General features: G+C 40.3%; 1 protein-coding gene across 1 annotated transcript in view; it reads right to left on the bottom strand.

Moving 5' to 3' along the window:
* Positions 1–27,657, bottom strand: part of LOC101860728 (transcription factor CP2) — a 40,969-nt gene that overhangs the window by 5,594 nt on the left and 7,718 nt on the right. Inside the window, exons 4-16 of the mRNA XM_005093975.3 lie at positions 26,387–26,463; positions 24,056–24,123; positions 22,228–22,333; positions 19,994–20,172; positions 16,505–16,576; positions 15,784–15,852; positions 14,830–14,871; positions 11,440–11,519; positions 8,891–9,005; positions 8,247–8,340; positions 6,141–6,281; positions 2,923–3,065; positions 215–266 (exon numbers count right to left, since the gene is read on the bottom strand). Coding sequence (XP_005094032.1) covers positions 215–266; positions 2,923–3,065; positions 6,141–6,281; positions 8,247–8,340; positions 8,891–9,005; positions 11,440–11,519; positions 14,830–14,871; positions 15,784–15,852; positions 16,505–16,576; positions 19,994–20,172; positions 22,228–22,333; positions 24,056–24,123; positions 26,387–26,463 — 1,238 coding nt within the window. The remainder of the gene's footprint in view (positions 1–214; positions 267–2,922; positions 3,066–6,140; positions 6,282–8,246; positions 8,341–8,890; positions 9,006–11,439; positions 11,520–14,829; positions 14,872–15,783; positions 15,853–16,504; positions 16,577–19,993; positions 20,173–22,227; positions 22,334–24,055; positions 24,124–26,386; positions 26,464–27,657) is intronic.

Raw genomic sequence — 27,657 nt, 5'->3', positions numbered from 1 at the left:
AGTGTCTCCTAACAACATACCATCACTTAACATAGAGGTTTCAAACCTAAGGTCTTGACCTAAGCCAGAGTAATACAAATGCTCTCCACAGCCAGAGAAAGTTTTCATTCACAACCAAAATTAAGGAGAAAAAAATGAAAACAAAACAAAGCCAGAGCTGAACCCCCCCCCCCCCCCCCCCCTCTCTCTCCCTCTCATAAAGTATTCCATTTACCTTTCATTCCTTCCACAACAAAGCGAGCTTGATCTTGTGTATTCTGAATCACCTGCAACATAGTATATCAAATGTTAGAGACTCTGATAACGACTTACTTCCAAATTTTACGCACTCTGTGCGATGAGTCAGGAATGATGGGTTATGTCCAGCGTCTCGTGATAGCCCGAGAAGACCTAGCATAGAGGCACCAAACAAAGAAATCGACTGCTTAGTGTAAGACTGTCGTACGTCATTTTAAAAAGTGACCGATGACGAAGCTTTACACTGAGCAGTCAAAATAAATTAACATCACGATCAGTCCTGCACATCATTCTCAACAATTTGACCATCATCATCATAGTCATTATCATCATCAGGGACTATTTCTAAACAAAGTTCCAGTTTTCTAAAGGTTTTGTCTTTTTTTTTAATGGAAGCATAACATTCACTACTGTGTTAACACATTTTGACAATGATGACAGTGACAATCTTTATTCATCTCACTGGGAGAAATTTGTCTTGGTTGTTTACAATGGCAGTAAATGTTACAAAGCTTACATGCACTCACACATACGCACAACAAGATAGGACATTAGTAAATACATGTCTCACGTGCTGAAATACCCGCTCCATAAAACTCTCCCTCTCTCTCTCTCTGTGTGTTCCATTTGTTGCACTTGTTGTAAAGGTAAGCAATCATGATGTAACATTATAAGTACCCACTTTCAGTGCTGCATAACTAGTACTGTAATCGTTAGTACCGGTACCGCAGAGAGCAAGGAAAGAGGAACACACACACGGAACACAAAGAGATGTCAACGGCAACACAAGCCCCAATCATGTAACGTTTTAAGTCTTATTAAACCCTGGAACATAACCCGAGAAGTTGTTTAATTTATTAATGTTAATGTTCAATGTTGTTCGTGCTCTTGACTGTTCTGAAGTAGAATGCACAACAGCACTGTGTGTTCAGTAAACACACTACACAATTGGTACGAATGAATTTCTATATCTGTCTGTTCTTGCTCTTTTGGAAATGTATCGTTTACTCCGGGTCGATAAATGAAATTCCGATGTCAGTGGGCGGCTATGGTCACTTAGCATTATTTCTGCCTTTTTCAAAACGTTTTTCGTAAGCGTTTTACGGACATTCGCAACACAATAAAGTTAAATAAGTGCCAAAGAATAGATGTGTTACAAGAGAGTAGCAATATACACAAAAAAGAAGGAGGAGAGATAAGGACGAAAGATGTTTGATAAGAAAGAAGGAGCACACCACACCAGAGCACCCGCCAACCACCCACTTAAAACGTTTGTTTTGTGCAGATATTCAAAGTTACTTAGGTCTCTATCAATAGCTCCTGATGCCTTTCTGATCAATTAGTTTATTTTTATGATGTGCTGTCTTCCCAAATTGCTACCATAGCAAGAGATACCAAAATTTAACAACGTTTCTATTGTGGCGGTGTAGAATATCTGAAGGACGGATGGATTCAGATTGAAAGACCCAAGTCTCCTCAGAAAGTACAGCCTCTGATTTACCTTTCTAATATTGTTAACATGATTTTGCCATGTAAATTCGTTGTCTATTGTTAGACCAATATATTTGTACGAATCCGTGATTTCAATTGTTTCTTGTTCAATTATGAGTGGAGGGATTGTTGTTTTTCTCTTCTAAAATCAAAAATCATTTCCTTTGTTTCTATGCAACTTATAAATATTTGGCGCCAAATAGAAACTTAAAACATAAACATTTTTTAAAAAATTAATGACCTGTACAAGCTGAGATTCATTTGAGAACAGAGAAGCACAACAACTTGTTTGCTCAAGTAAAGAGACAAGCTCATAGACGCAAAGATCATCATTTTATTCTGGAACAAAACAGGACTGACAGACAGAAATATTACATGGAGAGTAAGGAAATAGGACTAACTAGTAGAGGTGGGCAAAATCCAGATAATCTATCCGAATAACCGGATAATTATCAATGAAACATTGTCCGAATTCAGACTTCTAACTCACTTTCCTGACCTGCTTGCTGAAGTGTGTGTACTCATTTGCTGAAGTGATACTAACCCGTTTGTTGAAGTGATACTAACCCATCTGCAGAAGCGCTTCTATCATATTATTTGCAGAAGAGGTGCACTGACATATTATCCAAATTTTGCTAAAGCGACTCATTGCCCAGCTCTACCGACTAGTGGTGCCCTCCATCCACCCGAGACAAGAAAAGATATAGAGTCACTGTGCCAGTCAGCCCGAAAGCCGACACATTTTACACAGAACAGAAACAGGACAACAGAAACACTGACAGTAGGAGCACACCACATCAGAAAACCCATCAACCACCCACTGGAACAAACAGCAATCATGAATATCAAACACTCAAAGAATTCTATGACTCACTAAAATCGACACGAAAACAAGCCAACTCCACTATTTTAAAATAATTTCTATGCATTTTGCTACAGTAGACATAGATATTGCTAAAGTACCATTTTCCCAGGAACATAAGACCTGTCAACTTTTTAAGACCAAAATAGGGAAAATCATCACTTTCCAAAGGCAGACACAGGAAAAATTAGCATGAAGATCATCAGCCCAAGACTGAACCCTCAACTGCCTGCTCAAACTTTGCCTTCTTTCATGGTGGCTTCGTCGATAAGGCAATAGGCAAGCCTGATCCAAATCTGTACTCCAGCCCCACATCAACTCCCAATACCCACCTCATCCGTGAGAAGAATGTGGATCTGTGAGGGCCCCTGCATGTAGATGTCCCCGATCTGTTGGGTCTGAATGCCAAATAGGGACGAGAGTTTGGCCTTGAACTCCTCCAGGGTGAGAGAGTCCATGTACACAGCGTGGTAAACTGAAACAGCAAAAACATAGACACTCATTTCAATTTGAGAGGGGGGGGGGTGAGAGTGTCCCCTTTTTTAAAGGAACAAAGTTTTATCAGTTAAGTTGTTTTTTTTATGTCAGTTAAGTAAGCTGTTAATATGTACTGAGCCCAAAAGGCAAATTTCTCAGGAGGGAGAAAAAAAGTATTTCATTCTTCAAACAATTGTTTCCATATAATATATTTTTTCTTTCTTTCTTCAACATTAAGAATTTGAATTTCGAAAAAATATTTCTGGAGCACATGCAACTGATACCACAGATTAAGAAAGTGAAATAAAAACAGTTTTCCAAATTTTGGGCCTAGTACATTTCAATAGCCAGCTGATATTAATCAAATGTTACTGAGAATTCAATGACGTTGTGTTTGACAATGTTAGCCACAGCTGTTCAGTTCTACTATCCTTGTGGAGCACTTAGTTTAACCCGTCCGCTGACCTCCCGAGGTTATAAATCCCACCTGACAGGCGGGCCGCGCATTGCTTCCTGTGTGGCAGCCCTGTTAGCTGATTTTGGGTAGAAGCCTGTAATTTTCTCTTGGTTTAAACCCCTGTAAATGTCCTCTCTTATCTATCACTATGGGTGTATAGAAATCAAATAGAAGCCCAGACTCTCACCAATAACCCGCATTCTTTAGTTCTTCTCTTGATCTGAGCGTGTACACACACTACCTCTGTATTCAACCCTACCTTGTGGTGCACATATTTCTTGGATTGCTATCAGGATTTTTTTTCCATTCGTGAAACGCAGACTGTTATCATTTTCTTTATCAGCTGTATCAAGAGGGCACACATAAGTAAAGTGAGGCAAACAGTCGGGGGGAGCAGCAACGGGGACGTAGAGGTCCAACATGCATCACAGACTTTCAAGAAGCAGACAGGAGTAGTTAGGCGCAATAGTTTACACAAAAGTGGGATTTAAGAAAAAGTTGTTTTGTTTGTTTTAGTAGAGGTTTTACGGCGCTTGCAACTGCAAAAGGTCATATGAGCGCCAAGGAATGGATGTCAACAGAGAAGTCCTTACAGGGAATTAAACTTACTCTGCTCACCTCTCTAGCTTCAACAGCACAAAGTCTGCTCCAACTATCAAGGCACCGGGAAAAAAAAGATCTCAAATCAAGTTTTGAAAGCAGTTCTTTCAACGGCATTGAAAGTCTCCAGACAAAGAAACGGAAGGACAAATCAACCCTTCTGTTCTTGTTCGGGGACTACAACATTTTTTTTGTAAAACGTACGGTTTGTCAGGTCACAGAGGAACCTACCCTTGCCTGTGGTGTCTGACCAAATCACAGGATATTCAGAGTCACAAAGATCCCGCAAGAGAATGAACACTTGCTATGATCAAAGCTAGCTGTAGGAGATTTTTTGTACATGAGTGGGGAAACAAAGCCTGACGTTTTCACAACTGCATAAGGGAACCACTGATAAGAATAGAAACTGAAAAGGTTGTGCCACCCTACGTTCATATTCTATTAGGAATCACACTCAAGCATCACAACTTGCTTGAGGGAGGGACCCACGCATTGGATATGAAGCTTGCTTAGACTTTAATCAGAGCCGAACTACCGTTATGACCAGATCTTTTCTGAGTTTGACGTGTATGTTGGAGAACTGTCAAAAAAAGACAACTAGAAGAGAAACGTATCCATTTGGAGGGCTGTCTAGTCTTTTCTGAGACAGGGATAAAAAAAGATATCAGGAAGTATTGGCAGCATGTGTTGACAAACTTGAGAAAGTGACAGTACACCCACCGGCACATGAGAAGGGCCCTGTCCCTGGCAGTCTGGACAAAGTTTTGGAAGGGCACGGCATTGTATCCCAGGCTTACCATAGTTGATCTCTGATAGGAAACCACTGTCACCAATACTTGAAACGCCCACTGTACACAAGCATCACAAAACACATTTGCACATACACTGTAGCTCTTACATCTAACCAAAACATCATAGATGCAGCCCACCCAATCAGACAGAGATCTGATTTATTAAACAGCAGCTATGCTGAAGTACACCACCTCATTACCCATCCACACAAAATAAAAGAAACTGGGTTTGACATTAAAGGAACCACAATTTCTGCATATTAGAAGCTGTACAGACGATAACTTCCAAACACAGTCACTTCCAAACAACACACATAATAGAGCACCACTGTCTATCTTTTATTCAAAGGTATGGATTCAGCCTGGGTGTAATGGGCGGGCAGGGTGGCGAACTAGTGCACTCTAGCATCGCAAAACTGGAGAAGAGGACAGAGGGAATTTAAGGAAAAGGGAAAGAGTTGAAAGCTGTTAGGCTTAGGGAGCGGCTTGGGAAAGGAAAAAAGTGGGAGACAACTAGCCTGTGAATACAAAGACACTTTTGCAATTATTGTTATTATGAGTATTCATGTCATGTGTTTATGAATGTGAAAGCAGCTTTTGCTGTAAGGAGACCAGGAAACTTGTGTCATGAATTGGATAGCAGTGAATCTTCAACAAGTTCTTCATTTCTGAAAACTAAGAGGAGACAGCGAAAAATCTTTCGTTTCATTAACTGGACAGTAGTAAATCTTCTACAAGTTCCCCATTTCTCAATGGATCAAACTAAATGTAAGTGTTTCTGAAAGTTCATCATGTCACTGTTGTGTATCATTGATTATTTTAGATATCTGGTCTACACGTTTTAAAATATCATGATTTTAAAAAGTAGACCCATGTAAAAATTGTTCCCATAGATGCCCTCATGTTTTAAAGGGAGCCTTGCTAAGAATATCAATGAAAAGTTATTTGCTGTATAGTCTAAGAATGCCTGTATCTGTTGATAATAATTTCACGTTGATAATAATTTCACGTCAAACTGTACAAAAATTGTTAAGTCACAATATTTACCTCTTAGAGCAAAGGTCAGTTCCCCAGATAACTAAGTGCTCCGCTCAGGAACAGCCATGAAGTGGCAATCACGCATGAGATGTGAAGATTTTTAGCTGCTGTTGTTTCTGCTGTTGTAGTTGCGGACCCATTCATTATCTACAACCACAGCTTTAACATGATAATATTCGCTACTTACTGGACTCGGGTTCCTGACATATATAAATGGACAGACGTGGCCGTATACTCCGTGCCTGCAGCGCGTTGTCTAATCGTATTCCGTCCGCCAGGCCACAGATCTGAATAAGATCGTCTCGACTCAGCCGCAATAAATCTGCTCCTGAGGACAAAACAGTTTTAGTTTTAATAGGAATGTTTGCTGCACTTGTCAGACGATAAGGTCATATAAGTGCCGAAGATTAGAGGTGTTACAGGGGAGTGACAAACACAAAAATAAAGGAGAAGAGAAAATGACGACAAATGTTTGATAGTGAAGAAGGAGCAAACCACCCACCCACAATTTATAGTGTAGACCACTTTAAGACAAGCATCAACCCTGCCTTTCAGGGCCAACCCGCGCTTTAGAGATGAAGATAATAAAAATTATTGCTTCACAAGAATCAAAGCCAGGTCTTCTTCTTTAGATGACGAAGTGCCTAACCACAACACCACAGACGTCATTCAGCAATGGATCACAGAATTCCTGCTGTACGAGTACATCAAACATGAGCAATGGTAGAGAGGGGCCATAGCAGCAAGATACCTTTTTTTGTTTTGGTAAGCATTTAAACATAGCTGCCACTTAGGAATTTCAAAAAAGGAAGAAATTCAAGCGAAGGCCGGAGTAAAACCAGTGAGATCCAGAGGCAATATATTGGAAAATCTAGCCTTTGGTTTTGGAAAGGAAAACTGTCATATTTGTTAACCATAGGCTACTGAATTAAAAAGTATTTGAAAGAAAAAAAACCCAAAAAACAAGGCACTAAGTTGACTAAAAAGCATTTGACACAGTTTGGTGACTAAAAATCAGGTGATTGTTGCCAACTGGTGCCTCATAAAAAGATTTCTTTCACTTTAAACTTGTACATCGATGTAGAGCAGTATTGGATCAGGGAGGCAACACCTTTGCCGCTGTACTGAGCGATTTCGGCACTCCTGTACAATTGCGGTCCTGTTTGCACTTAGTGCAACTGTAGTGTGTTTCTTATTTAGATTTAAATCTAAACTGAATAAAAATTATAACCTAGGCTATCTAATCTAAAATCTAGATATCTAAATATGTGTAGATCTAGATTATATCTAGAAATAGATTATCTGGGCTATCTAGATCCAGATCTATTATCTAGAATAGATTCACTTCCACAGCCACAATAGCAGTCATGTAAACAAACGGGACCGCAATTAAACAGGAGTGCCGCAATTTCTTTATCGCCCCAAACGCAAAGTGCAGCAAGCGGCTTATTAAATTTTCTAAAGGAACTTTTCAAGTCGCACACCGGCTGCTTCTTTCTCATTCCAGCTCCTTTTATTTTTGCATTCTGCATCGATTTCTCTCGAATTTCCGCTGTTTTCAATGACAACTCGGCACGCCAAGTCCTGATCCTCGATCGACACTGTGTCGCTCCACAATAAACAATGTCAAAGTAGCACTAGGCCTTGGCACAGAAGAACGAAAGTAGAAAGCTACGGGCAGACATGCGCAAGCCGCATTTTCGTCTCTCTCTCGGTTCGGTGTTTTCCGCAAGTAAAAGAAAAAAAAGTATCACAATTTGCGACCGAGAGCGTTCCACCGGAGGAAGGAGGAAAGTAGCGGGAAAAGCTAAATAAAGCGGAGTTTCCAGAGGAGTTTCCGCTATTTAGCGGAAAAGTGGCAGCTATGTTAAAGCACTTGCAACACAATTAGGTCATATAAGTGCCGAGAGTTAGAGGTGTTACAAGATAGTGATAAACATTTTAAAAAGGAAAAAAGGCAAGCGATGTCTGATAGGAAAAAAGGGAGCAAACACCATTAGGGCACACGCCAACCACCCACAGTAACAGACTGAAGGAAACAGCTGTCTCAAGAACACTTTAGAACAATTAGGTCATATAAGTGCCGAGATTTAGAGGTGTTACAAGATAGTGATAAACATTTTAAAAAGGAAAAAAGGCAAGCGATGTCTGATAGGAAAAAAGGAGCAAGCACCATTAGGGCACACGCCAACCACCCACAGTAACAGACTGAAGGAAACAGCTGTCTCAAGTTTTATATTTTGTAAAATTTCTTTTTAAATAAAACAAAACAAAAACCAGAATAACACCTTACCAGAGAAGCTCTGGAATACCCGTACGTAGTTGGAGAAGCGATGATAGTGAAGCCACTGGGCTACTTCGGAAGCCTGTGCATCTGATGAGAGAGGCTGGGGCCACAAAAGAAAAGAGTAAACAAGTCATAATGAAGAACAAGTCTGAATGGAATTCAAGGGAGATTGGACACATTCAACCCATTCCCTCACTGGAACATTCAGCGTTGGACTGCTGGAGGTGGTGGTGGTTGGGGGGGGGGGGGGGGGTTGTTCATATATAATAGTTAAGTTTTAGTAACCTGTACTTGCAACACAAATAGGTTATATAAGTACTGAAGACTAGAGGTGTTGCTAGAACGTAACATAAAAAGAAAAGAAGAGACAAGGACACAGATACTCAATAGAAAAGAAGGGGAAAACCACACCGGAGCAATATGGAGGTAGTAAACCCATATTAGCTTCTCAGGGTGACAGAAAAATAACTGCCAGTACCTTTAGAAATTGAAATGAATATGGAAATGATGATCTTACCTTCAAAACAATGTGCAATGGCTCTGATGATTTGCTGTCAATCAAACATACACTGATCTAGACTCAAGTAAAGAATATCCGCATCATTCTCAGAGGACTGAAAATGACTTAAAACACTTCTGCAGAGACTTACCCCAGCCAGTACATCGGTGGGTTCTGAGGTTTGAGTCTGCGTGAAAGGGAGGGAAGCAGATTGAGGGTTGACCAGCTGTGGGGGGCTGAGGGAAGGGCTTGGAGAGGCAGTGCAGCTGGGGGAGAGGGAAATATATATAATACATTTACACCATCAACTCACAGGCAATAAAATACTACTACTACTACTGCTACTACTGCTACTACTGCTACTACTGCTACTTCTACTTCTACTACTACTACTACTACTTCTACTACTACTACTACTACTTATCAAAAAGAGCATTAGTATTGCACATATTCCAGCTCTATACTGCATTTTCCTATGGTATCTTCACATCTAACACATCCCAGACCACCTTGGCAGGCACAGTCAAAGAACCCTGCCACCTAAATGATCTAAACTGAGCTCACAGTGGCAGGAAACATTTTACTTTTAATAAGTTTTTTACGGCACTTGCAACACAATAAGGTCAAATAATTGCGAAGATTAGAGGTGTTACAGGAGAGGAGTAACAAACACAAAAAAGAAAGAGGGGTGATAAAGACGATAGACGTTTGATAGGAAAGAAGAAGCAAACCACACCAGAGCACCCGCCAACCACCCACAGAAAAACATTGACAATTTTTTTACATTCACCCACCACAACAACTAAAAATTACTCTAAAATTCTTCAAACAATTCTCGAACTATAACACAAAGAAGTGTTGCATTATGTGAGTGGCGCCAGAGACCTAGCAATGTAAATGAGACAGTACAGCTTGGACCAGAGAGGGAATCTCACTAATCCCGTGACAACAGGAACTGGGGCGGTAAACTCAAACAAACATGGCTGATTCTAAGAACACACGCTGTAATGGTGTGTCCCAATAAACTGCACTAATTTTTTTTTATAAAGACGACCAGAATTAGCTTTTTTTCGTTTTCCTAAAGACCCTGAAAGGTAAGCCAATTTGTGGGTAGGTAGATAAAGCTTGAATAGCGTATTATTCAGTGAAAATTTGTTTCAAAACACACACCTTTGTATTCACCATGAATGAAAGCGTGTGTTGTAACTTGGACACTCCTGATTGAGGTCCTGTTTGCACTTAGTGCACCTGTAGTGCATTTCTTATTAGATTTAAACTGAATTAAAATTATATCCAATCTAGATCTACATCTACAATCTAGATATCTAGATCTAGATTGTACCTAGAGGTAGATTATCTAGGCTATCTAGAATCTAGATCTAGAGATCTCTAAATCTGGCCTAGATCTATGAACTAGGTCCACTTCCACAATGGCTGTCATGTAAACAAATAGGACCACAATTGTACAGGAGTGCCGTAACTTGTGTTTCAAGTAGATCTAGATATAGATCAAGATCAAGATATAGATTCTAGATATAGATAGATCTATTGCAAATGTAGGTTTTAGATCTAGGCTTCCTCGCATCTGGAGATAGTTTCTTTGGTTTAGATCTATCTAGATCTAATTCAGGGCTAATCTCCCAGTCAAGATCTAGAAAACAATGCATTCAATGTTTTTAGATCTAGATTTCTAGATATAGATCTAGATTCTTTGGCACAAGTATGGCGAGTTGTACACACATCTCCCTCGCCCTTTCTTTCTCTCTCCATTTTTCTCCCTCTCGTTCTCTTTTCCTCGTCTCCTTCATTGTTGTTGTTGAATAATTTATGAAGCTAGATCTACTTGTATTTGATATGCCAAAATGGTCTGGAATTTTAATGTTATTGCTGCTGCTCATAATCATTATTGTTGTTGTCTCCCTCCCCCTTTTTCCATATTGATGATGTTGCTGTTGCTCTTGATCCTGATGTTGTTGCCGTTATTATTGTTCTCTTTATTCTTTTTCAACTTTTCACTAATTCTCCTCGCTTATGCGACCCTTCCTAAAATAAGTACAAGTACTCTTTCGCAACCCCTCCAAAATATATGTGAACTACAACTATTATTAATCGGCAAATGTGCCCTCCCCCCCCCCACCCCCTTTTTTTTGGGGGGGGGGGGAGGACTACCGTAACGAGTAACTACTATGAGACAGAGTAGATTAAGGGGTAGGGATAGTGTAAGGGTTAGGGTTAGATCTAGGTCTCTTCTTTATTGTGTTTGTTGGGGTGGTCGCTCATTGCTTAAATCCTTCCCCCCTTCCATTATTATCTGGTAAATGTGCCAGTAACACCCCCTTATTTGGAACCTCAGAATACACAAACAATTTGGTTTCATTCACCCACTTTAGAACAATAACAGGCCTAACGTGAGTATGTTTACCACCCCAGGCTATAAATAGAAAGTAACAGCTCTCTTCGCTTACGCTGCGTGTAGCACTGGTTGTCACGGACAGCGTCGCAAGCTCTACTGTCTCGTTTACATTGCTAGGTCTCTGGTAGCGCCAAACCATAGACTTGCGAACTCAAGCTTAGAGACAAACATGATTGCCAAGACAGGCCAAAACAAGACTCCTGAGAAGATTTTTAAAACCCAGTCTTGAAAATAAAACAGCAAGTCTTGAAGATAAGATTTTAAAAAGTCAGTCTTGAAGCACTTACTTCAGCTCGGCAAAACTACTGGACAGAGACTGGCTTTTGTTGAAACTGGAATTAGTCTGCATGATCTGGTCTCTTGGAACCTGGAGGGAGGGGAGGGGAGAGGAACAAATAGTTTGGTCATTCTTTTTTTCTTTATTTTAAAAAAAAATTTGTTGCTAAGTGTTTTACGGCGCTCGCAACTGCATAAAGTCTTATGAGCGTGCGGGACGCATTAAACATTTTCAGTCGGTAGGAAATTTTGAATTTTGTCCGGGTAGCAGCCGAAGCCTACTCTTATCGATTTTAGACCACCTAGCTTTCACACGAGGCCTCAGAGATTTTTCGCCCTTGTCCAAGAGGGCTAGGTTTAGATCTTTCCTACCAGAAGATCAGGGGTGTGGCTGAAAGACAGCAGAAAGAAGGAACCAAGGAGTAGCAGTTAAAAGGCTGCAGAAAAAGTCAGGAACCCAGAGGAGGGGGAGCAAAGGTGCTGAGGGGGTGGGGGCAGAAAGTGAAAAAGAAAGCAGATGAGAGAACATTGGTAGAGAGCAGAAAAGGAGACAATTTTAGAGAAGAAAATTTTTCCGGCGCTATCCAGATTCGAACCCGGCACCTTTGAATGAGATGCGAACACCCAAACCTTTAGGCCATGAGAACCCCCTTTGGTCATCCTTTCTTTTAATAATGAGAAGCACATCAACACAATAATGGTCATTAAATGCTGGGGGAAAAGTAAGAAAGACAGACAGAAACAACAGAGGGAAATTTAAAGAAGTAGGACCTAATACTGGTGCCCTCACACCTACCCACAAGTGTGGTCATTCCAGTCACATGCAGTTTGTTTCTGTTTGTTTTAGTAAGGGTTTTTCGGCGCTCGCAACTGCATAAGGTCATATGAGCGCAGTTTGTTTGAGAAAACAAAAACACACCTACATCGTCGTTTAGAGCATTTTGTTTAAGTAAAAGAGTTACAGCACTTGCAACACAATAAGGTCACATAAGTGCTGAAGATCTGTGGTGTTACAAGAGAGTAACAAACACAAAAACAAAGGACACTCTAGATATGGTTGGTAGATGTTTGACAGGCAAGAAGGAGTAAACCAAATAAGAACACTTGCTAACCATCTACTTTTAGAGCAATAAGAAATATAGAAGCAACAGAGGAGAAAGAAAAAAATTAGGATATCCCATTGTCGTCGTCTAACCATCCACACGGCGAAGAAGAAACTGTCCTGTGTAGTTTTTTAGTTTTAGTAGAGGTTTTACCGTGCTCGCAGAAGATTTGAGGTGTTACAAGAAAGTAACAAACATAAAAAAGAAGAAGGGGAGATAAGGACGATAGATGTTTGATAGGAAAGAAGAAGCAAACCACACCAGAGCACCCGCCAACCACCAACAAACTGTCCTGTTGCTGAGACTTAAGTATAACAGTGAGAGTAGTGGTACGACAGGAATGGTATTTCAGTTTAGTGAGAGGAAAGAAAATTTTAAGTTTTAGTAAGTGTTTTAAGGCACTTGCAACACAATGAGGTCATATAAAAGAAGGACGAGAGATAAGGAAGATAGATCAGTGCTTCCACCAGCTGAAGCTGAAAAGTAAGGAAAATTCTGCCGGGGGTCTGGGGGCCCCCAGCAAGGTCCAGGGACAGCGAAGCCCCCGAAGAATTTGAAATTTAGTACTGTTAGAGGGTTGAAAAGGCATTTCGGAGCCTTTTTGAAGAGATTGCCAGCATCCCATACTACCTATTTTTTCACCAAGATTTTGTCTTGTTTGATTTCTTCACACATATCTTTCCATTGCTGGCAACGTTTAAAAGCAGGTTCCCCTTCCATTGCTACTATAATTCAATTAATTTGTCATCACACCATTGATAGAAGGCAAACTTGAGAATAATGAATAGATATGTACCTTCCCAATACTGCTACCCAGCGTATACCCTAATTTTCCTAAATTTTCACGTCTGAAAGTCGCATGTCACAACCTCGGAACACCATTTCGAATTATTCTTGATTTTAGTAGTTTTAGCACAAATTTCTTTCATCACCGCCCTTATCGCGTTCCCGTGCCGTAGAATCTTCCGCATTGATAATTTCTCTAGATCTAGACAATAAATTTGTAAAAAAGTTTCTTTCTGACAGCAGTTTTCTAAGATCACAAGTCGAACTTGATCAACGAGCAGATTTTCCAGCCCCGACAACAATCCAAAGACAGACAGATGGAATGAGGGAATGATAGAAAGGAGGAAAGTGGCACAAAAAGTTAGCCAGATTTTGATCAATCTGCAGGTACAAAATGTACTGCCGTCCAACCCGCAATGAACGCATGGGGCATAGCGGATTAAAGGCCAATGGCAGAAAATGCCCAATCTGGCAGGTTTCTATACCGTAACAAACTATTGCCGAGAGTTACCGTAAATATCCGTAACTTATACTATACAAGATGATACAAAGGCAAGTACAGGTCTTTTGCTACAGAATTTCGGTAGTCCTACGCTGTCGCAGATTTTTATGGAGGGAGCTGATAATGACGGAGGACCAAGTACGGACTGGCAGAAAGTCAGGATTTCCGTAAAAATACGGAAGAGTGGAAGCACTGATAGATGTTTGACAGAAAAAAGCATCAAACAACAACAGAGCACCCGCAAACCAACCATGAGAGTAAAGAGAAGCCCATTCACACAATAAGAGCCCTTTAGTGAAGGAACAAGGCAAGGTAGACGGACTGAAACACAAGAGGTTAGGAAAAATAAAGGAACTATCACTAGCATCCTCCAACCTACCATTTATCTTCTTTTTTGTTAAGGAAGTCTTAGAAAAGCAGAAACAATGAAGAAAAACAACAACGAGAAAGCAAGAAAAAAAAAGGGGGGTTGGGGGGGGGGGGGAGAGATCATGACCTCTAAAACTTGTAATTGACTTTGGAGAAAAACATGCCACGGATAATTTGCCTCAACCATGACACTTCAGCAAAGAAACAAAAGAGTAACAAAATTGGACCCACAAACAGAAAACTCTCGCCACCCTCTCAACCCCCCCCCCCCCCCCCGCAAAAAAAAAAAAATCAATGGGGGGGGGGGGGAAGAAACCATGCCTTCTAAACTTTGTAATTGACTTTGGAGAAAAACATGCCACGGATAATTTGCCTCAACCATGACACTTCAGCAAAGAAACAAAAGAGTAACAAAATTGGACCCACAAACAGAAAACTCTCGCCACCCTCTCAACCCCCCCCCCCCCCCCCCCAAAAAAAAAAAAATCAACCTATCCACAAACCACACATATATTTGCAACATAATGTGTTGAACTTGTCATTGATTTTACAGTAAACCAAATACCACAAACACAGACCGTCCGTTCAAATTCAACAAAGAAACTATTTCACATAAAAAACACAAAACAACAAAGTTTTACCTCAGTCAGAACCGTGCACTCATAAGATGGTTGATATTTTTCCTGAAAAACAGCAAATAAAGAAAATAGAGAAGGGAAAATATAAAAAAAAGCTGCAAAGAAACAAAAAACAAAAACCAAAAACCATTACTATAATGTTTAAGTCATTTCTTCACAAACATACCCAAAAAGGTTGGGGGGGGGGGGGGGAGGAGGGGGAGGAGGGGGAGGAGAAAAGGAAAGAAAGGAAGAAAAGATAAGATGGACCACATTTTCTTGGCCTGAAATTAACACAGTTAAATTGGACCATATTATTTTTTGGCATAAAAACTAAAAATTAACAGTTATCTCCCCATAGGCTACACTGCTAGAAGCCAGATTAGAACAGGTTCTATCTAAATGTACATGCGAAGGCGTGGGGGGGGGGGGGGGGGGTCCTGTCTTGGGACAGACAACAGAAGATGACAAGTGGGGAGGGTCATTTCTGGCCAAATTTTAGCTGACATCATTTGTGAACGGTCCCTAAGGGGACTGGTAATGAGATTTTTCCTTCTTTTACTACTCTGTAGTCACAACCCTATCTCTCCTTATCACCCCTTTTGTTGTTTAGGTACGCTTACACACCAGGAAAAATTTTTTTATAAGCGCTTTACAGCACTTGCAACACAATAAGGTCATATAAGAATATTAGAGGTGTTACAAGAATAGATTGTAACATTCACACGACAAAGGAGGAGGAGAGATCACACGATAGACATTTGATAAGAGAAAGATGGAGCAAACCACACCAGAGCACCGGCCAACCACCCGCTCATCTGGGAAAAGAACTAAACCAAACAGCAAAGACGACACGCAAAACACCTTCATTCTACATTCAATTTATATCTAAAGTCTAAAAGAAATGAAAATCATAAGTAGCCTGTACATTCTCCCACTTCTTCAGGGTACATAAATGCGATGGTTCTCCGTTCTTACCTTCTCCTGCTCTGACCTCTTTTCCATCTTTTCTCGGTCAGTTTTGTGCTTTCGATCTGCTCCCTTGGGCTGCAGGCAAGAGGGAGAAAAAACATGCATGAAATATCTACTAGTTACCATCTTTGTTCACAAGCTTCCTCTTAAACACACTACCACTATGATGACTGAACACAAGACAGAAATCATATTTAACTTGGGTCTAAAACAAAAAATTGTTAGTCTTAGTACAGAGAAGCACATTTAACGAGTATCCGATGCTAAGAAAATGAATGAATGTCATAATTTTAACCTTTTCCCCTCGCGGCACTCCACATCGGCGCGCTGTTTTTTAATAAAGACAATTAAGCCAAGATGAAATTGTGATTATTATTTGATTTAAAACTGATTTTAGTGCTTTTGCTTTTATGTGATTTTACTGTGATTTAATTAGTTTTTTCATTCATGATTTTACAAATTTTCCTGGAAACTCCATACTTTTGTAGAGAGCAAGAACAAATTGTATAGTTATTCATAATATGAACGTTGTAATGCACGATCCAGTATTACCAACTTTAATCAACAAAATGATCACCTAAAATGATTGCCTTGGTGCCCTAGCAAATTGCCTCAGTGCCCTCTGATCTTTAGGCTCCACCGAGGCAATTTTTGCCTGCCCTCCTGAGCACCTAATTCAACTCCTGGAAGAGCAGTCTGAACAATTCTGAACAGAATGATTACCTACCTTGAATACCTTAATCTGACAGGAAGCAGCGTGCAGGAGTTTGGACTCATCCGTGTTGGAGTAGGTCTCCATCTGAGAAAAGATTCTCGTTTTTAAGTAATGAGTCTTACAGCATTTACAACAAAGATAGGACATACAAGTACCAAACGCTACTACTAGAGGGTAACATACACACAAAAAATGGAGGACCATACATATTTGTGTGGCTAGAAGGAGCAAACCACTCATGGGGAAACACATCGGTCAGTAAGCCCTCACTTTGCACAAAAACCACTGTCAAAATCGTCAAAAACTGCCACCCACTGCCGAGGAAGGAAAGTGGTTGTCTTAGACAAGTGGATGTAATGATATTCGAGGTATTATGTTCTGCTATTTGGCATATTATTCATGTTTGGCCTAAAGTCTTGAGAAAAGACCTCGCAAGCAGGGAACGAACGGTTGTTAATAAAGATGGTCACCCCCCTATGAAAGCTTGTTCTCGTGATTCATCCAAAGTAATCTTGAGTGCCTGACTGCCATGGGTGAAAGTGACAATGATAATAATAATAAAAATAATACATTGCATTTATCATAGCTGCCACTCAGGAATTTCAAAAAAGGAGGAAATTCACGCGAAGGCGTGCGCGCTCTCTCCGAAGGCCGGAGTAAAACCAGTGAGATCCAGAGGCAATATACTGGAAAATCTAGCCTATGGTTTTGGAAGGGAAAACTGTCATACATGTATTTGTTAACCATAGGCAGCTGAATTAAAATGTATTTGAAAGAAAAAAAAAAAAAAAAAAAAGAACAAGGCAGTAAGTTGACTAACAAGCATTTGACACAGTTTAGTGACTAAAAATCAAGTGTTTGTTGCTAGCTGGTGTCTCATAAAAAGATTTCTTTCACTTTAAACTTATACATCGATGTAGAGCAGTATTGGATTAAGGAGGCAACACCTTTGCCGCTGTACTGAGCGATTTCGGCACTCCTGAACACTTGCGGTCCCATTTGCACTTAGTGCCCCTGTAGTGTTTCTTACTTAGAGATCTAAACTGAATTAAAATTATAGCCAAGGCTATCTAATCTAGATCTAGAATCAAGATATCTAAATATGTATAGATCCAGATTATATCTAGAGATAGATTATCGAGGCTATCTAGACCTAGATCTAATCTATGATCTAGATTCACTTCCACAGCAATAATAGCCATCATAAACAAACGGGACCGCAATTGTACAGGAGTGCCGTGATTTCTTTATTAAATCGCACTAAACGCAAAGTGCAGCAAGCGGCTTGTTCAATTTTCTAATGAGCTTTTCAAGTCGCACACCGGCTGCTTCTTCATTCCAGCTCCTTTTATTTTGGCATTCTGCATCAACTTCTCTCGAATTTCTGCCGTTTTCAATGACAACTCGGCGCGCCAACGTCCCGATGCCCGATCAACACTTTGTTGCTCCACAATATACAATGTGAAACTAGCGCTTGGCACAGAAGAACGGACGTAGAAAGCTTCGGGCGGACATGCGCAGGCTGCGTTTTTGTCTCACTCCTGGTTCAGCATTTTCCGCGTGTAAAAAAAAAAAGTATCACAATTTGCGACCGAGACCGGTCCAGCTGAGGAAGAAGGAAAGTAGCAGGAAAAGCTAGATGAAGCGGAGTTTCCGTTATTTAGCGGGAAAGTGGCAGCTATGATTTATATAACGCATTTCAACAAAGAAGCGCTCAATGCGCTGTACAATAATACAAAGAACATATGTAGCGCACAGCTCCTATAGTATCTCTCTCTCTGTCTCTCTCTCTCTCCCTCCCCATTTCCTCCTCTCCCCATACATCCTTGAGTAAAGACAATCCCACAAAGCTTACCCAGACACTCTCACACACATTGATGAATTCAGTCATAAATTCTTACAGAACAGAACAGCATGAATAAACGGTACTGAGAGAACATAATAGATACTGAGAGAACATAATAATATATTAGTATTGGGAATGTTGGAAATTACAGATTGAAGCTGGACTGAAACAAGTGCGTTTTAAGTGCTGATTAAAATTTTGATAAAGTGGTAGACTCCTGTAGATGAACTGGTAAAGCGTTCCACGGGGAGGGAGCGGGGTGTGAAAAAGCTGTCCCTCCGACAGTGCGAGAGGTGTTAGAACTGAGAGAGGTCAAGATGCAGTGACACAGAAAATCTGCCAACCTTGAACAAAAAGCTTAAATATAGATATAATTTACTATCACCCATCCAATGAAACGCGTACACTTTAGTTCAATAACAAGGCTTACAAGGTATGACGAATTCCGATTCCACACACGGCTGGCACCACAGCATGCTTTGTAGAGAGCTCTGATTTTTTTTAAAATTATAAAATCTGCTTCCACGTTTTTTTATCCTCTGGTGTTGCCTTCTGACCATCCCCACCAAGAGTATTTTTTTAAATCAATATATTTCTTCCCCCCCCCACCATATCTGGAGTCCTATGCTTCCAAATGCTCAGACTTTGAATGAACTTTGGTGACCCCAAATACCGCCAGTACTCACACAATGCCATATCATGTAGCATGAACACGTGCAGGTTCACTGACCAGTCACGATGACGAGCAGACAATCGGACGACGCTTTATTTGTATTTTTTCACAAGTGACGGCACAGAGACAAAATATTGATTTACTTTCATGGCGACGCAGCGATTATAGTGCACGACCTGCATGTCACAAATGTTATGTTGTCAGACTATCACCAGCCAAGTTCTGGGTGGTAACAAAGGGCAAAAGTAGATCTTGATATTCCCGATCAAGCCATGGCGTCACACTTCCGCATGCCACCATAGCCGTCTGTCCGCGTAAAACGTTCTGTCGGCCCGGGAACAGCCAATTTACAGATTTCCTCAAATTCCTGGGGCCCCCCGGAGTCTGGCAAGCCATCCTCTTTTTACTAGGTACCTGCTTTCAGACTTTTATTTTTTTGAGTTCGGTTGTTTTGAATACTAGGTACCTATTTATTCGGGGGGGGGGGGGGGGTATGAATAGTACCCAGCCCTACCGAAAATACTGGTGTCAGCCTTCGGCAGATATGTTTTTTTAAACTGGAAATTTGTTGCACGCCAACGAAATAAAAATGACTGTCACGTCGCCGGCTATGGAAGACTTGTCCGGCCGGTGTAGCCGGAAGGAGGCCCACAGATGAGTTCCAAGTTGCTGGAAATTCCGGCAGGAGCCGGAAAACTTTCAACCTTGGTGCCTGCCTGGGGAATGAATTGAAACTCGCCAACTGACAAAATATAGTGTCAAAATAATAATTTATCCAAACAGAACTAGACCTAGACCTAGTCTAGATCTAATAGTAAGGTAGGATCGGAACTAGAAGTCAACAGAGAACTATCAATGACTGGTCTCTCTACAAGTCAGTCAAACCACCAAACGAATTGAATTTTAGAGAGCCGTCGGCTTGGCCTAACTGGAAAGAGAGGTTCCAGAATTTTTCCTTTGTTCACCCTAGAGTCAGTAGTACCTGTATTCTGAACGGCACGCCCTTCTCTCCTCCATGTTTCTTGGCCGTGAACTCTGTGGAGATGCAGTGAACGCGTACGTACACACCCGTCTCTTTCGTTGGGTCCCAGATGAACTCCAGCTGGTGAAGCCGTACCGGGTCGATATTCACATTGACAAGTCCATAGGACAAGGGAATGTCTGTCAAAGGGGAGGCACATAAGACAAAAACTTTATTAACTGGTCAATTTGAGTTTGAGGAGAAGTACATCCACACTAACAGTCATTCAGTGCTGTGAAAGAGCAAAATAGACAAATACAAAAAAAAAGAGTATTCTTATTAAGTAGGATCTACTAGTGGCACCAGCTTAAGGAACATTCTCACCAAATTTTTTTATCTCAAACTTTAAAAGGCAGGCAACAACATACATACTGTGAAATATGCAAATTGGTGGCTCTGATTTTTGTTTGGTGGGTCGAAATGTGTTGCAATGCTGACTTTGTTCTGCTGCTGATCAGACATAAGCATGTACCCGCCATGTCCTTAAATAATTAGCTCTTCAGGGAGCATACACCATGAAAAATTATTTTCCAAAGTCTTTCTCAGTTTCATTACATCTGCCTCCATCTCTATTCACCATCAGCCCATAGACTTCCACTCCAAGACCACACACTGGCATGGCTGTCGCTCTTTGCTTAAAAACAAAACAAAAAACAACTTCACGGAAAAGCATGCTTTGCCATTGCGTCCCAAAGAAGGTCAAAACATTAGTCTCGTTTCAGTCCCAGTACACATGGAATCTTTCCCCCTCTCATCCTTCGTTTAGTTTAAATGGTAGATTCCAAAGTGAACCAGAAATGCATAAGATAGAGTACACTGTTTTCAGTAGTTTAATACATGTCTACCTTCAAAGTCAGAAAGCAGCTGCCTGAAGGCAAGGGGCTATACATAAAAACCAGTTTCACTGCAAATTGAAGAACAAGCAGTCAACTGCCCATGAGATCAAGCAAGCAAGCGCAAACAAGAATAAGAAGATAATATAGGTCTATGCTCTCAATTATAATACTAATAATAATATAATACATAACATTAATATAACACACTTCCAAAAAAGTAGCTCAATGTGCTTTACATTGGAATACCCATTTTCAAAACCTTTGTACTACGTCCTTTCTTCTCATGCAATATATATTTATGCACGCACACACACACACACACACTATTTTCATTCAGACGTAGGCACAGAACAACTATAATAAAATAACGCTAAAAGCTTACGAAGGATAGGCCTGTAGGAAAATGCTCGAGATGTCTTTTGAAGCTATCAAGTGTTCTTGTATGTCTTAGTTCCATGGGTAATCTGTTCCACATAAAGGGACACAAGATATGAGAAAGACCTCTCTCTATATGATTTGTATGATTTTACGGGTGTCACAAGTAGGGTGTTATCATTTGATGATCTTAAGTTTCTCCCTGGCTTATATAATATACTGATAAGTTCTTGTAGATAAAAAGGAGCAGTTTTATTTACACATTTGAAACACATGACACAGATTTTAAATATTCTTTCTTTTATAGGGAGCCAATGCAGTTCTTTTAATAGTGCAGTGACATGGTCTCTCTTTTTAGATCTTGTTATCAGTCTAGCGGCTTTGCTTTGAATGACTTGTAAACGATTCAAATCTTTGTTGTTCAGACATGCCTGGGAGTGAGTTACAATAGTCTAATCTACATAGGATAAGAGATTTTACCAATGTTTTTGCGGTCTCTTCGTTTAAGTACTTTCGAACTAGGCCTAGGGCCATTCCGCTGAAAATAAAGGGATTCGGACAGAGATCCAACAAACGAACCCATGAACAAGTGGTGGTCAATATATACACTGAGATTCTTGACAACTTCTTTACTAGGTGTCATATGCCCATATAGACCAATGTTGACACTTTCCAGATCTTTATTTAATCGTGGATTATTTATAAGAAGGATGTCTGTCTTTTCTTCGTTTAGTTTCAATTTGTTTACTGTCAGACAATACGATAAACAAGCCATCCATCCACACATTATGACAAAACAGAGCCAAGCCTGCTTTAACGTCCACCTGTATACGACAATGACCTGTACAAATGACCACTTCCCATCCCCCCCCCCATGCTTTTTTACACTATAACGTCACTGTGCAACTTGTCTAAAACAGCCACTTTTCTCCTCAACAAACAGTGGACGTTTATTAACAAGTTTGACTGTGCAACAAAGCCTACCAATGTCTAAGATACGCTCCCCGGGCCTCATCTGCTTCCACGAATCAATCTGCTCTTTCTCCATGAACTGCAGCCTCCGGTCATGAAATAAAACTTTCACAATACTCTGAGGAAGTCAAAACTCATTGAATCCAAAACTTTGTTTCTTCATTTTAATGCGTCACTAAATTTTGTTTATCTGACAAAACAGTATGTTGATTAACATTTATCATATAGAATAAACTGTTTCAAAAGTCTGTTCTAATCATGATGGTATCACATATGACTAAAACAACAAAAAATTAATTAAAACATTTTGGAACCCCCCTCAAAAAGCAAAAAACAAAAAAATTTGCATCCAAAAGAATTTTTCCTCAGTTCAGTTTATTTTTAGTCAGTTTTAAGGCACTTGCAACAAAAAAGGGTCGTTTAAGTGCCAAAAATTAGTGGTGTTACTACAGAATACCAAACAAAGAAAAGGAAGAGGACAGACATATCTTTATAAAAGTTTTGCGGCACTCGCAACAAAATTAGGTCACAAAAGTGCCAAAGATTAGTGGAGTTACAAGAGAGTAACAAATACAAAACAGGAGAGATAAAGACGACGGATGTTTCATAGGACTAGGAAAGAAGCAAGGATAGAGATGGACGATAGATGTTCAACAGAAAGAAGGAACAAACCACACGAGAGCTCAAGACAACCACCAACCTCAGGAACAAAGCAAAAATCACACTAGGAAGTCCACCTTACCCTCACTTGCCAGTAAAATTGAACTTGCAAGAGATACTGTTATAAAGTAAGGAGAACAAGCCTTTCTCAAAAGCTTGGCTTTATTAACGGGAGGAGCGACCCTGGAGGACCATTTTCTATGTTTGTTGCCCTAGATCAAATCTAAGTATGCATATAAGTTTGGCATAGTAAAATCTCTTGATACGCAATTTTATTTTGGCATAGCTATGAATTTCAAATCCCTAAGGCTTTCTTATTTACTGACCACATTTGACCAAATATGGTGAGAGTATACCTGAACCTGACCCTATCAGCCTAACAGTGAGTTTTTTTCAATAAGTGCAAACGAAAAAAAAAAAGAAGAGAATTTTCCTTAAGTATAAAAAAGCTTTTCTGAATTTAGGTTGTGTAATCGCTTGCCAATGGAAAAGTCTAATTTTTTTCTGCAACACTGATGGCAGCCTTACCATCTATGTTTCCTGAAAGCTTCATGTCAAGAGGAGGAAAACTAAGGAAGGAGTTGGGAACAAACTGCAAAAAAATGACATTTTGCGAAAAACGACAATTATTGTGAAAATTCACTACATTAATTAACCCACCCTCGTGTTTTCAAAGGCAATTTACGAGGAGAATAAAGACCTTTTCAATTGTCTCCATGTTAGTTTTAGACAAAGAACTGGTCGATCTTCAAAAATCAGCCAACATCTCAATGCGCATAGCCTGACTCAAAATCTACAAAATCAAGGGTCGCTCCTCCCCTTAAACAAATAACATACTATTTTTTTGAGTGGTAGACAGTGACAGATGATAATACATGGACACAGCACAGCTACATGACACACTCAGCAACACTCACAAATGCCATAACAGACAAAACTCTTTAGTTTTATTAGCAGTTTTACGGCACTTGCAACACAATAAGTGCCGAAGATTAGAGGTGTTACAAGAGAGTAACAAACACAAAAAAAGGAGGAGAGGTCAGGACGATTAGATGTTTGATAGGAAAGAAGGAGCAAACCAGACCAGAGCACCCGCCAACCACCCACAGACAAGACTACAAGTGAAAAGAGACACAACAAGAGATCATAGGACTATATATATATCACCACATATACTCACCCTCAGGAACTTGCCTTGAAGTTCGGACAAGTCTCCCAGTTTTTTCAGTTTGATTTCATAGGACTGGCCTATTATACAAATGAAAGAACAAAATATAACATCTAAAGTATTGTTAAATAATGGAACATGAAGTATGATCAGAGGTCTCTTCATCACAAATACAGTCAAACCTGTCCAAGATGACCACCTATTGTGAGAAGAAAAGAGCTGTCGATTTGTTTATTTTAATAAGGTTTTAAGGTGCTTGCAACAGCATAAGGTCATATGAGCGCCAAGGGGTGGATGACAACAGAGAAGTCTAAACAGGGAATCAGGCTTACTCTGCTCACTTTTCTCGCCTCAACAGCACAAAGCCTGCTTCGACTATCAAGGCACCCCGGAAATAGTAGTTCACAAGAGAGTGACAAACATATAAAAGAAGTAGAGGTAAAAATGAAGATTGTAAGGATGAGGAAAGAAAAAGCATCAGTTTCCGAGGTTCGTTTATTTTTTTGTTTTAGTAGAGGTTTTGCAGCCCTTCCAACTGCATTGGGTCATATGAGCGCCAAGGGGTGAATGTCAACAGAGAAGCCCTTACAGGGAATCAGGCTTACTCTGCTCCCCTCCGGCTTAAACAGCACAAAATCTGCTTTGACTATCAAGGCACCCCAGAAATAGCGGGTCACAAGAGTGTACAAAATAAAGAAGTAGAGGAAAATGACGATAGTAAGGATTAGGAAAGAAAAAGCAGCACTTCCTTGTTGAAGTTCAGGCACAGTTATGAGCATGACATCGATGAATCAGCCCATTTACAATTACAATTCTACTGTGCATAAGAACATGGTTAATGTCCCCCCTTTGGGAATGGCCTAAAAGATACTTCAGTCAGTAGCACCGCCCCTGCCTGGGGGTTTTCCGTGGTTCATTATAATATAAGAAAAAAACGCAAAGGAGAAACTGGGAAGCAGTCGTTTGAACCGGAAACTGTCTTTGACAGGTAGTTCTTAGAGACCGAGTTCAACTGCATTTGGGTTTTAAATTAATCAACCAAGTGTAAAACTGCCACCCATTGTCAAGGAGGAAAGTGGCTATATAATAATAATAATTGCATTTATATAGCGCATATCCATGCTCAAGAGCTTGCTCTATGCGCTTTACAACTATTATATAACACAGGTGGCCATCTTAGGCAGGACTGGTAAAAATAAAGAAAGCGAATAATTTTCTTCTGAGGTCCAAACAGGGGCTGGTCTCAGACTTTAGACTGCCGTAAGGCTAATTCAAAAGGGTTTTTGTTTTCTTTTATTTGAAAAAGGGGGGTGGGTGGAGTAAGAAGGGTTTTTTGTCAGTATGTTCATTTGTTTTTTAGTAAGCTTTCTTTTTGTTATGATTTTTCGCAAGGGTAAAATAAACGAAACGGTGCGTAAGTAAGACAATGAAGACCGAGCGCCATGGTAAAACGAACACCCGGGTCGTCACCCCTGTCAGAACGAGCGACGCTTCTGTCGCAAGTTCACGTCAACATCCACCGTTACTTTGTTACAGATTAAGTAAACAAAACAGTGACCAGTCACAACACATGATTTGTGCATGAGTTATGGGCGAGGCTTATAGGTTATGACGGATCCCGCTTCCCTCACCAGCAGTTGAAAATTTATTGTTAGGCTGCCCATTGGTTAACTTGGGTAAACATTCACTGGAAGGACTACCAATAACGACAGGTGAATGAATTATGACAGCCCGTCCACAGCGTGAGGGGCCCCGATTCAAAATTTATGACAAAGCGTTGGGCAATGAGTGACCTTGCCAGGCCGCCTGAGGCAGGTAAATTTGACAGTGGGTTGATAAAATAAGGTGGCCACTGCTACATTGAACAGGTGACCGTTTTACACAGTTAAATTATATAGAAAAAATGCAAGGGGGGTGGGGGGGAGGGGAAATTGGGAATGGAAAGTGGCCGTTTCTAAAGGTGGCCGTCATGGCAGGTTTGACGGCATTTTTAAAAAACAAAACTCAAAGCACAAAATACAGACGAACAAGACAGGGGATGTATAACAACCTCACACTAACATCCTTGACAGGCTTTTCAATCTATCATGGTCCCTTGCAGAGCAAGCAATAATTCAACCATAACAGGTGCACATCGTGATATATAATTCATAGTCCTTTCCGATTTTAAACTATGGTATTGTGTAGTTCCCTTAATATTGTGTAAAGCCCCAAAAAGAATTTTCCATCTTCAGATTTACCAACTTCATAGTATTTATTTGCATTTAGGCATACAATCTTGAGAACATGCATGCAGTGAGAAAACTGTCTACCAATGCAAAGTTTACGAAAATGATACGATACCTTGATTCAAGTAAGTCAAAGTTTCCTCATTCATTTTCACAGCTGGGGAGGTCGCGGCTCCAAGAATATATTGAAACCTGTGGACGCAATACCAATATCAGGGCTGCCTACCTAAAAGTTCCCATTTCAGGTAAATTCAGGTATTTTCCCCCAAATCAGGGAGTACATAGACAAAGAAGAAAAAAAAAAAAAGATGGCTGTTGCCCCGGTACACATAGTAACCAGACGCTCTCGCGTGTGTATATGTATGTGGGGAGGGGACGGGGGTGTTTGGGTGTGCATAAGTTGAGGGGGACTGTATTTATGAAATGAGGCGAGTTTGGGGATTATTTTTTTTTAAAGCATTTATGGACTATCATTCAAGGCACCTATCATTCAGTATTGAATGTGAAATTGAGTGCAGGGTGACTGCATGCAAAACTGACTTCAAAAGCCCAAGCCCACACCAATAGAAACTATATTGAAACATTATTTACTGACATTAGGTATGACAAACAATTTTAACTAGTTTTGCTCTAAAAATACAAAATGAATCCTGATCTGGGCCTGTGGCGAGGCCAGAACATCAACTGACAAAACCATGTTTGGGTTTCAGCAATCACGGATTTTAAAAAAGCATGCAAGACAAAAAAATTATTTAAAGAAAACCTTTATAGTTAGGCTCACGGCAGAGCATACAGTGACATCATATACTGAAAGCCGGAGCTGGAAGGACTGAGAGAGCAAGGGGTGTAGTGATGCTAAAAACCTGGCAATCACTGCATCGTGGACTAAGTATTGATTTTTTTTCCAAAATGTTAAATCCTAGAAAACCACTTTTAATCTGTAATAGGCCATCATGATGCGTAGGCGTCAAACACAGGGGCGCTATGCTGCACACCACACTCTAATCATAAAAATTAGTTTCCACATCTTATGCTACGGTAAGTTCAAATACAACTAAAAAAGATGCTTTTCTTTTTTTCCCTCCAGCATAGGCCCCCAGCAAGGTCGATTGAGGAGACCAGAGCGAAGCCCAGAAAAAAATTGACATTTAAAGTTTTCAAAGGGTTGAAAATGGCTTTTTCATTGCTCTTATTCCATTTGTCAATGGCCTTTATAAAATCAAAGATTCTGTTGGGATCAACGACGAAAAACAGATCTTGCAATTGCTTGCATTTAATTTAGAAATATTTCCTTTGGGTGTCTCCGAAGTCTAGACATTCTGTTAAAATGTGTCCAATGGTAAAAATCTGTGTGTGTCGCATCCGACACAGGACCACTTCTCATCT

This window comes from Aplysia californica, unplaced genomic scaffold, assembly GCF_000002075.1.
Source record: "Aplysia californica isolate F4 #8 unplaced genomic scaffold, AplCal3.0 scaffold00073, whole genome shotgun sequence".
Classification (NCBI taxonomy): Eukaryota; Metazoa; Mollusca; class Gastropoda; order Aplysiida; family Aplysiidae; genus Aplysia; species Aplysia californica.
This window is presented reverse-complemented; position numbering and strand designations above follow the sequence as displayed.